General features: G+C 35.2%; 2 protein-coding genes across 2 annotated transcripts; one reads left to right on the top strand and one right to left on the bottom strand.

Moving 5' to 3' along the window:
* The first annotated feature begins 1912 nt into the window (after positions 1-1912).
* LOC111894450 (protein ASPARTIC PROTEASE IN GUARD CELL 1) lies at positions 1913-3632 on the top strand. The gene has a single exon (XM_023890530.3). The coding sequence runs from the start codon at positions 1947-1949 to the stop codon at positions 3411-3413; it is 1467 nt and encodes a 488-aa protein (XP_023746298.1). The 5' UTR covers positions 1913-1946; the 3' UTR covers positions 3414-3632.
* Positions 3633-14122: 10490 nt separating this feature from the next.
* On the bottom strand, positions 14123-14674 carry LOC111894406 (uncharacterized). The gene has a single exon (XM_023890478.1). The coding sequence runs from the start codon at positions 14672-14674 to the stop codon at positions 14123-14125; it is 552 nt and encodes a 183-aa protein (XP_023746246.1).
* Positions 14675-15976: the final 1302 nt, after the last annotated feature.

Here is a 15976-nt window from a genome sequence, read left to right as displayed (position 1 = left end):
CCGTAGATGAAAAAATGGTCTACGTTTTCCTCGGAGAAGTCTATTATTTCCCAAATAGTAGATTAAAAATGGTCTATTATTTCGTTCAAAATCTACGGTTTTGGGTTTTTTATTTTTTTAAGATGAAAAAAAAAACTAACTTTTATTTTAAAATGGATTTTTCTTTTAATATACACTAGGTACAATATAGTAGTCAAAATACATGAATTACTAGTCAAATACCAAAAAAAAAAAACCAAAATCGTAGGTTTTTAGACGAAACAGTAGATCATTTTTAATCTACTCTTTTGGAAACAGTAGACTTATTTGAGAAAACAGTAGACCATTTTTTCGTCTACGGTTTCATAGTGAAAAATGGAAAAAAAATCCTTATATACTAAAATCAAAACCGTAGGTAAATGGGCGAAACAGTAAGTTATTTTAACCACCTACGGTTTCGATGACTATTTTGAAATAAGTCCTAAATTTTGGCTAAAAAATAAGAAGTCATTAATGAATTTGGTTATATTAGTAATTTTTCCAAAAATATTTTACAAATTTTAAGGAATTCATTTTATCTTTAATAGAATACATTACAAAAATGGTCATGGTGTATTGTTTTTTGATTTGGTAAAAAGGTAATTTAAGAAAAAAGAAAAAAGTTATATTTAACAACTCAAGACCAATCGTGTCTATTTGGATACCATATGAACCAATGGTGTAACGATGTGCCAAAGTTTTTTGTTTTTGTGGGGAATCAATATGAAAATTTCTCATTATTTATGAAAAATATAAGATTTTCGTCATCTATAATTTCAATTTTAGTAATCGGATCCTTTAATTAGTTAAAAAAAAATGATAATATAAACTGTTAAATATTAAGTTGAAATGTGTTTTCTAAAAGGGAGATAATTTGTACACAACAATTTTTCTTCATACACAACAATTGATGCTTTAAATTGTTGTACTGTACAACTCTATAATGCATAAATTGTTGTTTACGAATTACTTCGCTTTCTAAAATAAAAATCAATTAAAAACAAATTTTATGCATAATTTACGAAAACAGTTAACACAAGACAATTATTTTAAAAAGGAAAAATGATCAACAACTTCTACTTTGACTACACCCTAATCCCGTGATTTATGCCACTGCTTTCCCCACCAAATTGCATCAAAATGGATTTACTTTATATATATATATATATATATATATATATATATATATATATATATATATATATATATATATATATATATATATATATATATATATATATATATATAGAATGATTATTCATTCGTCACATATAAGTTCATACGGAATAAAAGTATTTTCATATTCTAATGAAAAACGTATAAAGTTCCAATTAACTCAGGATGCTCCTAGTCGCTGGCATATATTTAATATTTAGCTTATTGTGTAATTAGCGTAAGCCCTTTTATTATTGTGTGGTTTATCTAGCTACACATAAATTTCTTTTCATTTCATTGTTATGCATCATTTTCATAGTAATAAAATGATCCCTTTTGGGTCATTGGGTGTTAAACTTCATGGCATCGTAACATATTTCGCATGTTGATCACCAATTTCACGGATCGTATTTGATTGGCACTCGTATTTAAGTGGGTTGTAAGTCATGAACATTTTTGGCAACAAAATAATCTTTAGGGACTAATGATGAACATTTTTGGCAACAAAATAATCTTTAGGGACTAATGGTGCAACAAATAGAATATCTGAACTATATAGAAAAGGTTTCACTTACTAGTTACCACAAAGACTATTTGTGTAAATCTTAAGCTAAAAATAATGTAAACAATTTATTCTAAACAAAAATGCCACGCGAATGACACTTCTTTACTTAACAAATCTTTTAATCTTAATCTAATCATCACCCCCTGTGTATATATCCATCCCCCCTCCCTGTCCACTACTTTCACTCCTCACTCTCCAACCTTCTCTAATGGCGGAAATTGGGTTTCCTCTCCTCTGTATTCTTTTCACTTTATCACTCCCATCCATTCTTTCTCGCAGCCACTTACCCACTTCCACCGGAGAAACTTCGGAGCTCGATGTGTCTGCTTCCATCCAGAAAACCCTCGATGTCCTCTCATTCACTCCTCGCCCTTCACAGTCGCTAATGGCCTCGGCTTTTGACTCGTCATCGTCTTCTTCGCTTCTCAGTCTGCAACTGCATTCTCGAGTCTCTGTTCACAAATCCTCACACCAAGATTACGAGTCAGTTATGTTAGCTAGACTCGCTCGTGACTCAGCACGAGTGGAATCCCTTCAAACCAGGGTAGATCTAGCCGTTAATGGCGTCAGGAAAGCGGATCTTAAGCCGGTAGACACTGAGCTTGCAGCTGAGGACTTGGAAGTTCCGGTAATTTCAGGTACGAGTCAGGGAAGCGGAGAGTACTTCTGCCGAGTGGGAATCGGTCGTCCGGCGAGTCAGGTTTATATGGTACTCGATACCGGCAGCGACGTCAACTGGGTACAGTGCGCACCCTGCGGCGATTGCTACCAGCAAGCGGACCCTATTTTTGAGCCGGCGTCGTCCTCCTCCTACTCTCCGCTCACCTGCGACGCTCACCAATGCAAATCTCTCGACGTTTCAGAGTGCAGAAACGGCACCTGCTTGTACGAAGTATCCTACGGCGATGGGTCATACACCGTCGGAGATTTCGTGACGGAGACGGTGACTCTTGAAGGATCAACCGCCGTTCAAAACATAGCCATCGGCTGTGGACATAATAACGAGGGACTGTTCGTCGGAGCCGCCGGATTAATCGGTCTCGGCGGCGGAGCGTTGTCGTTTCCTTCACAGATAAACGCGACTTCCTACTCCTATTGCCTCGTGGACCGTGACTCCGACTCGGCATCAACTCTGGACTTCAACTCACCAACTCCCCACGACGCCATTACAGCTCCGTTATTACGAAGCACCAAGCTCGACACGTTTTACTACGTCGGTTTAAGAGGTCTAAGCGTCGCCGGTCAACTGTTACATATCCCGTCGTCGACATTCAAGCTAACAACCGACGGTAATGCCGGTGTTATAGTTGACTCCGGTACGGCGGTGACTCGGTTGCAGACGGAGGCATACAATGCGCTACGGGATGCGTTCGTAAAGGGCACGAAGGGGTTGCCGTCGGCGAACGGAGTGGCGCTGTTCGATACTTGCTACGACTTGTCGGAGAAGAAGAGCGTTGAGGTGCCAACGGTGGCGTTTCATTTCTCCAACGGGAAGAAACTGGATTTACCGGCTAAAAATTACCTGATACCGGTTGACTCGTCAGGAACGTTTTGTTTTGCCTTTGCTCCGACGTCGTCTTCGTTGTCGATTATAGGGAACGTACAACAACAAGGGACACGTGTCAGTTATGACCTAGAAAACTCCCTCATTGGATTCTCCCCTAATAAATGCTAAAATCTTCGATGCAAGAATTTTTTTTTTTTTTTTTATTTGATTTGATTTTCAACTTTTTTTTATTGCTTGATTTCGAAGCTTTGTCTTCCTAAAGTTAATTCGGCTCCAGAAAAATGGTAATTTGTAAGAGAGGAATTCCGCATCAAACTATTAAGAAGTGTAGGGGTAAACTGGTCTTTGTAACATTTATGTAATTAATAACTGAAATGTTCGTTGTTATTTCTATCTTTTTTATGTGGTTGACTGGTTGTGTAGTCTTAAATGGTGTTTATGTCCAAAGTAGTTCAGACAAATGAATATTTATTTAAGGAGATTAAGTAAATCTAATTATTATAAATGAGATTTTTAAAAAGATTAAAAGATAAATATATTGTTTTTTCAGTTTTTAAAAAATAGTCTATTTCTTTCGAATATTATCGGACTACTGATCATAACTTGGAGATTTTTTATTTTTAAAATCTCTTAACTCATATCCAAAATATCTATTTCAGGTGTGCAATAATCTTCAAAATCCGGAAGTTTTTTTTTATCCAATTTTTAAGTAAAATTTATCTATTTTTCTATATGTCGTATGTTGAAATGTTTAATGGTACTGTTTTTCATTAAAATATCTAATTTTATATATTAATGTCTTATATAGTTTTAAGCTTTTGTTATATTTAAGTAAAAAACAATTTTTTTTTCTCTGGAATTCGAAATCAGATTTTTTTATGAAATTTTGAATGTTTTTTTTTTCTTATTTTTTTTTCTGAAATTTCGGTACATAATATAAAATGTTGGTATGAAATTCATGAATATTAGTCCTAAATGTGTTTTTTTTTTCTGTTATTAAATTGTTTTTTCCTAATCCAAAATATCCAAGCAAAATGATTATTTTTGCTAAAAACTATTTTTTTTATATTTTTTTCAAATACATCTTTAAATTATGATTAGATTTATTATACTCTAAATTAAATGAATGGTTCTTATGGAGACGTCTGGTTTCCAAGGTTGCTATGAAAGGTGTGGGTAAAGAAATGGCCAAGTACCTTAATGATTTTTAGTTTGGCGTTGGTGTATCTGGCGGTGCTGAGGCTGTGTTACACAGTGCCAATAGGGTGTTGAGTGAACACCATGCTGATGAGTCTCTTGTAATGATGACTGTGGATTTTTCGAATGCCTTTAACCTAGTGGATCGTTCAGCATTACTCCACGAGGTTAAGAAGATGTGCCCTTCCATTTCTTTGTGGGTGAATTTCTTGTACGGGCAAGCAGCGAGACTTTATATCGGAGACCAACATATATGGTCTGCCACTGGGGTGCAGCAAGGTGACCCCTTGGGCCCTCTTCTTTTTGCCCTTGTTTTGCACCCGCTTGTGCACAAGATTAGAGACAATTGTAAGCTCATTCTCCATGCTTGGTACCTTGATGATGGGACTGTCATAGGGAATTCAGAGGAGGTGGCTAGAGTGTTGAACATAATTCGGTTGCATGGTCCAGGTTTGGGTCTCGAGTTGAACATCAAGAAAACGGAGATTTTTTGGCCCTCATGTGATGGTAGGAAGCTTCGGGCTGATTTATTCCCTACGGAGATAGGGAGACCTTCTTTGGGGGTGAAACTCCTTGGGGGGGCTGTTAGCAGAGACGCGTGGTTTATTAGCGGGCTGGCCATGAAAAGAGCGGTCAATGTTGTTGATTTGATGGGCCTTCTTCCACAACTATGTGACCCACAAAGTGAGCTCATTTTGCTTCGATCATGTATGGGCATTGCAAAACTTTTATTTGGTTTAAGAACATGTCAGCCGGTACACATAGAAGAGGCAGCGTTATTCTTTGACAAGGGATTGCGCAGGTCTATCGAGGATATGATGGTATGTGGAGGCCCCTTCTTTGGAGACATTCAGTGGCGCTTGGCTTCCTTACCTATTCGTTTTGGTGGTTTGGGTTTGTACTCGGCCTACGAGGTTTCCTCTTACGCATTTGTAGCCTCGAGGGCCCAATCTTGGGCATTACAAGACCACATCTTACGTGACAGTGGCATATGTGGTATGGACTCGGATTATCTATGTGCTATGACTCGTCTCCGTGATACGATTCCGGGATTTGATTGTAGCGGTTTCACTAATAAGGACACCGCCCCCCCTAAATCCCAAAAAGTTTTGGCGTGTGCCCTTTTTAGCAAAATCGTCCAAGATATGGAAGTCAACTTCGAGATGACTGTCAGACAGAAAGCAGTCTTTGAGTGTCTGCGGGCGCCTCATGCTCAAGATTTTCTGCTAACTATCCCTATTGATGGTCTTGGTCAGCATATGTCTCCTGTGGAGTACCGCACTATCCTTCGTTACCGCCTCATGATTCCTATATTCCCAATTGACGAGATATGCCCAGTTTGTCGCAAGACATGTTTGGATACCTTTGGGGAACACGCGGTTCATTGTAGAGAGCTCCCTGGTTTCAAGTATAGACATGATGTGGTTCAGGATGTTCTCTTTGATACTTGTCGGCGTGGTGGTATATCTGTGAAGAAAGAAGCGCCAGTGAACTTTTTGACGGACCCGCAGGATGGCAGGTCCACACTTAGACCGACTGACATTTTGGTCTTTGGATGGATAGGAGGGAAGCATGCGTGCGTGGATCTTACTGGTGTATCTCCTCTCGTTGGTTTGCGGAGCGGAGGTTTCGCAGCTAGGCATGCCGCTTTGAAAGCAGCTGCGTGCAAAGTGGTAAAGCACGACAATGCATGTAGAGAAAATCAACATGTGTTTGTTCCTTTTGCATTCGATACATTTGGTTTTCTTGCACCAGAGGCGGTGGAGCTCCTTAACAGAGTCCAATGGGTCATGCATTCTAATGTCATATCTCCTAGATCCACAAATGTTGTTTTCAAAAGAATAGGTTTTGCCATCCAAAAAGGGTTAGCGGCGCAGCTTGTTGCCCGTTTGCCTTCAATCGATATGTATTGACTTCCAAAATGTTCAAATTTAGTTAATATTATTGATTATATATATATATATATATATATATATATATATATATATATATATATATATATATATATATATATATATATATAACAATGTAAAAAAAAAATTCTTAACTTATTTTTTTAACTTAGAAAGTTTCTACTATTTGTTTTTGTTACGCGTTTGATCCCTGTTCTACCTAAAAAACTATTTTTGCCCTTGATTTTATAATTTATGTAAATAAAATACCCCAACCCCGCCCCTCACCTTACCTTACCTACCATACTATTTTTCCCTATTTAAATAATAGTCTTTTTAGGTAAGACACGAACCATGCGTGTAACAAAAACAAACAATAGAGACCAAACGATTAATAAAACCAAACAACAAGGATCTTCTAAATTAAAAAAATAAGTTAAGGACCAACAACATAGATTATCCAAAACCATAGAAACCATTTATATAATTTACCCTTTCTTTTATTTCAAATAAATATTGAATTGTGTATTTAGCCAACCCTATTTAAAATTAAATAGTATCTACTTTCCTTTGTATTTAGTCAAAGTAAGTAAGTGAGACTTCCTTTGTATCTATTTAACATTTTCTTTGTATTATAGTTTGTCTTGGAATCACCGACATCATCCGCTTTAATCACTTTTGAGGACGTGTTAAAAGAGATGGTATCCGTATCCATGCCTACGTTCTTCAAAACACCTTTATTCATTACACGTCAAAAATACTTTTCTTTTTTTAGGCATTCATTTAAGTCATTAAACTTGCTAATTAAAGTTAAAAGATGAAGCTTAACCGATAATTAAATGTTGGGTTATAGTTGAAAGGGTGGTTACATGCTGTATAAAGAAATAGGCGATAAAAAGATATACTTGATGGTTATTATTAGAATTAGTTATGTGAAATGAACTTTTCATATGATGTTTTGATTGATGACATGTTTATTGAACAAAAAATGTGTTTTAATTCTTAAATCCTATTTGATATTTAAGTGCCTAAAACATGGAACTTATTGGACCCTAAGATTACATATTATTTTAAACATGAAACCCAGAAAAGAAATAATTGGTACTGCAACAATTAGGAAAAGGGAAAGGTGTGAGGAGGAGGTCTGTTTAAAGTGAGATTGTAAGTTGTGTACTTTTTAACTATTTTGAATTTTATTTTGTAATGCAAAAAGTTGAGGCATTAAGCATCATGGTTAGTGTCGATCTAAACTTTATCTTTATTTATTTATTTATTTTTGAGAATATACAAACAAATTAGGTTAAATCTTCTAAGTTTTAACCAAAATTGAAGTAAAAGTTTAGGTTTTTTTTTTTTTTCAAAAATTACCATGAACTTTGTATTTGCGCACGTCAAGTATGCGAAAAAGATATTTTCTTTATAAAAAATCTTCAAAGTAACGCCCTTTTGATAAACCTGCAGGCCAAATAGCTACTTTGCAGGCAAGGCCTATGATTTTATTGAGTAAATTATTGTAACGGTCTCTATGGTTTGATCAAAATTACATTGTTTGGTCTCTAATTTTTTTTTTTTTTGCACTCGGATCGTCCCTATGGTTTGATTTTGTTGCGTTTTTCGTCCCTTACATACATAAAGTTAGGAACCAAACGTGCAATTTTGACCAAACCATAGAGTTGAAAAACGCAACAAAATCAAACCACAAGGACGATTCGAGTGCAAAAAAAAAGTTAGGACCAAACGTGAAATTTTGACCAAACATAAGGACGATTTAAATAATATACTCGATTTTATTTATTTATTTATTTATTATTATTTATTTAAAGTTAATGCGTTGCCTTAATAGTAGGGAAAACTGCAATAAAGTCCCTACATATTGGCCTCATAATCGATTTAGTCCCTATATATATATATATATATATATATATATATATATATATATATATATATATATATATATATATATATATATATATATATATATATATATATATATATATATATATATATATATATATATATATATTCAATTAAGTCCCAAATACCGGTAATCGCATTCAATTTAACCCTTTGACCTGGTCAACAGGTCATCCAAGTTTCAAAAATTACATTTTTTGCTCAGATTTCAAAATTTATTACAAATTTGATCCAAAATTTACACATTTGGTCCAGATTTTAAATTTTGTTACAAATTTGGTCCAAACTTTACCCTTTTGCCCAAATTTTAGAATTTTATTATGAATTCATCCTAACTTTAGTTTTTTTTTACAACTTTTTTTCTCAAAGAATTTTTTCTAATATGTTTTTTCTTTATAAAATCATACTTTTACAAAAAAAAAAACGTATTTTCACTTAAAAATTTTATATTTTCTATACAAAAACTTTTTTTAAATACTTTTTTTATATGAATATCTAGTTATAAAAATAAATATTTAATAAGTATATAAATATATACAAATCTGTTTTTATAAAAAAATATATACAAACACCTATTTTATCTATATTTTTTTTTTCTAAAATCGTGTTTGTTTACATTTTTTTATAAAAACTTATTTTAGTAATTTTTTGTATAATACGTGTTTGTATATATTTTATCAAATGTGTATACACAAACACGATTTTATAAAATATATACAAACACGTATTATATAAAAAATTATTTAAACACGTTTTTATAAAATGTATACAAACACGTATTATATAAAAAATTATTCAAACACGTTTTTATAAAAAAAAACAAACACGATTTTGTAAAAAAATATATAGATACACACCTATATATATATATATATATATATATATATATATATATATATATATATATATATATATATATATATATATATATATATATATATATATAAAGGTGATAAGTGTTTGTATACATTTTTTTTATAAAAACGAATTTGTATATATTTATATACTTAATAAATATATATTTTTATAACTAGATATTTCATATACGAAAACTTTTTAAAAAAAGTTTTTATATAGAAAATATAAGATTTTTATGTAAAAATACGTTTTTTTTGTATTAATATGATTTTATAAAGAAAAAACATATTAGAAATTTTTTTTTGAGAAAAAAAGTTGTAAAAAAAAACTAAAGTTGGGATGAATTCATAATAAAATTCTAAGATTTTGACAAAAAGGGTAATGCTTGGACCAAATTTGTAACAAAATTTAAAATCTTGGCCAAAAGTGTAACTTTTGGACCAAATTTGTAAAAAAATTTGAAATCTTGGCGAAAAATGTAATTTTTGAAAGTTGAATGATCTGTTGACCGGGTCAAAGGGTTAAATTGAATACGATTACCGGTATTTAGAACTTAATTGAATAAAAAATAAATATAAGGACTAAATCGATTATCAAGCCAATATGTAGGGACTTTATTGCAGTTTTCCCTTAATAGTATTACAAAATGTTTTAAGTTAGCTAGATTTCTCTTTTCTCTCTTATTTTTTTCTCGCTTATAGACATAATTTTTGAGATTTTAGTGTTAGCAAATTCATGGATGAATGTTTTAATCAATGACTCGTTCTAATGAAGGAAACGTTTACAATATGAAAATATAAAATGTTATATATTTAATCAAGGGAATAACAATTAACAATGTTATTTAAGAGTTGTCCTTTAAAATGACCTTTGGTGTGACATATATATATATATATATATATATATATATATATATATATATATATATATATATATATATATATATATATATATGATTTTATTTTATTTTTATAATTAATTACCATCTAAAGCACTTAAAAAATCCGTAAATTGGCATTGTTATTTAATATTTGGTATGACACAAAAATCACTTAGAGCAAACGGTATGGGCATTGTGGCGTGCTCGTTATGCTGAGGTGGCACCCTCAACGACGTCGTGATAGGAGAGAACACCACCCCTCCTTCTTGTTGCATCTTGTTGTGGTGCTTCTTGTCGTCTCCATGACTAGAAGAAACGAGCTTTTCTATTGGCTGCCAAATTATCTCTCTCCTCTTAACATGATGTTATAACATCATTAACACCACCCCCTCTTCTTGTTGCTTCTTGTTATAACACCACCACAACGTAATGGAATTAACGAGTGAGAGAAAAGAATAAGCAGAAAAATTGTTCAAAATTGATTAATAACAACAGAATACAAGGACTAAATAAATAGGTATGCCATAAACAACATCCCGTAAATAACTCCTCTAAGTATGGAAGAGATAGCAACGAAATATAAGATAAAAATTGTATATTCCCCCTCAAGATGTAGCATGCAAATTGGTAATGCTAATCTTGCCAAGAAGAAATTGAAGTTGCTGTGCTGTCAGCCCTTTTGTTAACAAGTCAGATAACTACATTTTGCTGCTTATATGCATGGGAATTATCTCCTTGGACTCAACGCGTTCACGAATAAAGTAACAGTCCATCTCAACGTGCTTAGTTCTTTCGTGGAAAACCGGATTATTAGCTATGTGTCGAGCAGCTTGATTGTCACAAAACAAGGGTGTGGGAGATGAAGTGTCAATTCGTAATTCACTAAGTAGCCAACGAACCCAAAGAACTTCACTTACGGTTGACGCCATTGCTCGATATTCTGCCTCTGCGGAAGATCGCGACACAACAGACTGTTTCTTACTTCTCCAAGAGATATGGGCCCCGCCTAGTAAGAGGAAGTAACCGGTACGTGAGCGTCTTGTATAAGAGCATCCTAACCAGTCGGCGTCACAATAAGCATTTAAGACAAGATCTCCTGTTCGGGAAAGGAGGATGCCTTGACCCGGTGTAGCCTTTAAGTATCGAAGAACACGGTTTGCCGCTTCCAAATGATTGGTTCTCGGATCGGCCACAAACTGGCTCAGGACGTTGACTAAGTAGGTAATGTCTGGACGTGTGGCTTGAAGGTACAACAACCGGCCGATCAGACGTCGGTATTGACCCGCATCGACACGTGCTTCATTGTCACCTTTGTCAAGCTTCAAACCTTGTTCAATAGGAAAGGAACTCGGTTTGCAGCCCAATTTCCCGCTATCCTTTAAGATGTCCAATGTATATTTTCGTTGGCTTAGGACTAGTCCATCGCTAGTTTTGGTTACTTCTATGCCGAGAAAGTATTTGAGAGGGCCAAGGTCTTTAACACTAAATTCTTCGTCAAGTTGCGCCTTTATTTCTTGAATTGCATCGAGATAATTTCCTGTAATGATCACGTCGTCCACATAAATGAGAGCAACCATCGTTATTTTTGCATTCTCATAAATGAATAGCGAGTGATCGGCCTTGGACTGTTTGAAATTCAAGCTCAAAAGATAAGTTGTGAACTTGTGATACCAGTTGCGTGAAGCTTGCTTTAACCCGTATAAGGATTTTCTTAGACGACACACTCGAGTTTCACCTTCTTTAGAAAAACCTTGAGGAATTTTCATGTAGACTTCCTCATCGAGATCCCCATGCAGAAAGGCGTTGTTTACGTCAAGTTGGTGGATAATCCAATCCCTTTTTACAGCCACGGCTAGAATAGTTCGAACTGTAACGAGTTTGGCGACCGGTGTGAATGTATCATGATAATCCACCCCTTCCATTTGAGTAAAACCCTTTGCAACTAAACGAGTTTTGTATCTTTCAACTTCGCCATTCGGTTTGAACTTTATTTTATAGACCCATTTGGAGTCTATAGCTCGTTTGCATTTAGGTATTCTTCCAAGGTCCATGTTCCATTTTTCTCCAGAGCTTTAATTTCCTTGTGCATAGCTTCACGCCAACGAACGTCTTGAGCTGCTTGTTTGAAAAACTGGGGCTCATCATTGTTAGAGATGGCCGAGAGAAAAGCTTTGTGATTAGCGGAAAACTCATTATAAGACACGAAATTGGAAATTAGGTGACATACCGCAGAGGCAACCTGATTGGACGTTGATGTCGGATGTTTGACCGAAGGGGGAACCTGTACCATGAAGTCTTTGAATCTCGAAGGCTGGACCCTCGTTCGGGTGGGTCTTGTTTCGAAAAGGACTTCTGTTCCTTCGTTAGACTCATCGGTTTCAAGATCATCACTGATGGGCTGCCCTTCATTGCTCAGGTTGCCCATTTCATGCTCACTGTGAGTTTCATGTGAGTCATTTGGTTCACTATCTTGGTCATGATCTACTTGAGCATCTTGCTATATGTAGTTTTGACTTTTGTTTTGTGTTAAATTGGCTCATCATGACAATGACAATCGTGACACATCATTGGTTCTTCGGTTTCATATTCACTATTTTCTTGAATATTTTTGAAAGGAAAATTTTCTTCGTGGAAGTTGACATCTCTGCTGAGTATTATTTTTCTTGTTTCAAGATCAAAAATCTTGTATCCTTTAGTTCCAGGAGGGTATCCAAGAAATACCCCTGGCTTCCCCCTTTCTTTAAACTTGTAACCTCTCGTATTGGTGTTTTTAAAGTAAGCGAGACAGCCAAAGACCTTTAAAGAGTTGTAATCCGGTTCTTTGTTCCAGATCAATTCGAAAGGAGTTTTGTCTTTAATCACTTTGGATGGGATACGGTTGATCACATGCGCTGCGGTTAAAATGCATTCTCCCCAAAACCTCTTAGGAAGGTTAGCACCGATCCTTAAGGCACATGCAGTCTCGAGTAGGTTTCTGTGTGCTTCCTTTCAACAACCCCATTTTGTTCGGGAGTATGGGGACATGTGGTCTCTAACAGAATTCCCTTCTCATTGTAAAATTCAAGCATGCTAGTGGATGTAAATTCCCCACCATTATCACACCTAATTCGTTTGATTTGCTTTTCAAATTGGACCTCTATCATCTTGTGAAAATTTTTAAGATATTGACTTGCGTCACTTTTGTATTTAAGAAGAAATATCCAAATTGCTCTACTAAAATCATCAACTATAGTAAGAAAGTAGTTGGCTTTTGTATATGACGGAACACGATATCCTCCCCAAATATCATAATGAATTAACTCAAACGGAGCATTTGTTTTAATAAAACTAGAAGGAAAAGGCAATCTCGTATGTTTTGCTTTCGCACAAGAATCACAAAAATTTTGTAAATGATTAACACTAGTTTTGAGAAAGTTAACTCTAGCAAGCTTCCCTTTTGATGCGTGTCCAAGCCTTTTGTGCCATGTCTCAATGGTTGCAGCCATAGCCTTTCTTCCTTGAATCATCTTCATTCGGTACAGTCCCCCTCGGCATCTCCCCGTACCAATCAAGTTCCTCTTCAGTAGCCCCTGCATGGTACAAAAATTAGGGAAAAAAGTTATGGCACATTGTAGGTGGCGAGCAAGACGACTGACAGAAAGAAGGTTGGACTTGAATTCCGGAACATAAAGAACTCCATTCACTTTTGTTCCCCGTGGAAGAACACAATCCCCTTTTCCTTCAATTGGGATGGAATCCCCATTGGGAATGAGGACAGGAGCTTCGAAAGGGGTATTCTTATTTTTAATAAGGACGTTGGGCAAGTGAGTAATGTATTCGGTGCAACCCGAGTCGAGAATCCACTCACCTTCTTCGTTTTCTTTATGAGCCATATTGGCTGTGGGCTTAATACCTTCGACATTACCTGTTCCAGAAAAATGCTTCAAGAAAAGCTCATAATCTTCGTTTCTCAAACCTGGAATCGGACTCATCTCCGTCTCGACACATGCCGCTTTGCCCTTTGACTTTTCTCCTTTCTTTCTGGGCCACCATTCTGGGTATCCAATTAGTTTGAAGCAACCTTCACGCTTGTGACCATCTCTGTTGCATTCGGTGCAGTGATCGGTCCCTTCCTTCACAGCCTTGGTTCCGGTTCTTTATTTGCTCGAACTTGAAGGTCCATTCCTTCTTTGAAAGGCCTTGAATGCAGCGGATTCGAGAGGTTTTGCGCTTTCATTGGAGACGACTCTTTGCCTTTCATCCTCAGTCACCATGTGGTATGCCGTCCCAAGAGAAGGAATTGGTTTAGTGGCTAGGATTTGGGTTCTAATGAATGTGAACTCGGCATCTAGTCCCATCAAAAACTCATAAAGACGTTCTTTCTCTTGATGCTCATTAATCTTCTTGCCAATATTACATTCACATTTGTTACAGGAACATCGAGGGAATGGATATATGGACTGAAATTCATCCCATATGGATTGTAACTGTGTGAAGTATGTGGATACAGTGGCACTACCTTGTCGAGTAGAAGTGATCTTTTGCTTTAACTCATACGCCCTAGGAGCGCTTTCTTTCCCGAAACGTTCATTCAGATCTGACCATATCTCCGATGTCGTCCCTGCGTATTTGACACTGTTCCGTATGTTCTTCTCCATGGCGGTCGTCAACCAACCCTTTATCATGGCATCGACCCGCATCCATGGCATGTAATCTTAAGAACCTTTCTCGGGTTTCTCGATCGTCTCGTCAACAAACTCAATTTTGTTTTTAGCAAAGAGAAAGTTCGTCATCTCTTGGCTCCAATCGGCGAAGTTGTTGTCGGTGAGGATCTCGTTCACGTGTAATTGCTTTGGGTAGTCAGATGGATGAAGGTAATAGGGTGAGTCGTATGTAATCCCACCACTAGGACCTTCTCCATCTTTGGTTTTGTCTCCTGCCATTCTTTAGGATCGAAAGCTAGGTTTGTGAAACCTGCTCTGATACCATAATGGAATTAACGAGAGAGAAAAGAATAAGCAGAAAAATTGTTCAAAATTAATTAATGGCAACAGAATACAAGGACTAAATAAATAGGAATGCCATAAACAACATCCCGTAAATAACTCCTCTAAGTATGGAAGAGATAGCAACGAAATATAAGATAAAAATTCTATACAACGGACCCATACTGGTTAATAGTCTTATAAAAACCTCATGTAATTTAGCCGTGAATTAGCCAATGCCTGATATAGTTAAACTCGTGAATATTTCGCGAGAATTGTATAAAATTCACGTATAAATTAAAGGGTTTAGGTCATTTTTGGTCACTTAACTTTTGGTTTTGTGCTCATTTGGTCACTTAACTATTTTTAAGTTTTAAAAGGTAATCAAACTTTTGACTTTGTGCTCATTTAGTCACTTAACTTTTGGTTTGGTTACATTTAGTCACTTAACTTTTAGATTTGTGCTTATTTGGTCACCTAACTTTTAAAATTTTGCTCATTTAGTCACCAAACTTTTACAAAAATTTAAAAGTTTAGTGACCAAATGAGCACAGTTTTAAAAGTTAGGTGACTAAATGTGACCAAACCAAAAGTTAAGTGACTAAATGAGCATAAAGGCAAAAGTTTGATGACCTTTTAAAACTTAAAAAAAGTTAAGTGACCAAATGAGCACAAAACCAAAAGTTAAGTGACCAAAAATGACCTAAACCCTAAATTAAAAAAATGTATATTTTAAAAAAATTCATCGAGTAAACTAAAAAATTGACTATTTGAAACTTAGCCAATATATAAATTTCTAAAAATAAAAAACAAGGGAAGCTGTTGTTGAGGTGGTTAAGATGTATGGTTTATATTGCTTTGATCATAGAGATTCTCACCAAAGATAATTAAGTTATTTCTTTCCTGCCTTCCAGTTCCAGCTTCAATGTTTGGTATCTAAACTCACAACCAAAACTTTTAAAAGCTTGCAACTTAGCAATCTCAATTTGTTTACATTTTTCTAATATTTATTTTATAGTTTTTTTT

Source organism: Lactuca sativa, chromosome 4, assembly GCF_002870075.4.
Source record: "Lactuca sativa cultivar Salinas chromosome 4, Lsat_Salinas_v11, whole genome shotgun sequence".
Classification (NCBI taxonomy): domain Eukaryota; kingdom Viridiplantae; phylum Streptophyta; class Magnoliopsida; order Asterales; family Asteraceae; genus Lactuca; species Lactuca sativa.
This window is presented reverse-complemented; position numbering and strand designations above follow the sequence as displayed.

What these genes read in the sequence shown, in the direction of transcription:
- LOC111894450 (XM_023890530.3), top strand. Translation starts at nt 1,947, where the DNA reads ATGGCGGAAATTGGGTTTCCTCTCCTCTGTATTCTTTTCACTTTATCA.
- LOC111894406 (XM_023890478.1), bottom strand. Translation starts at nt 14,674, where the DNA reads ATGCCATGGATGCGGGTCGATGCCATGATAAAGGGTTGGTTGACGACC.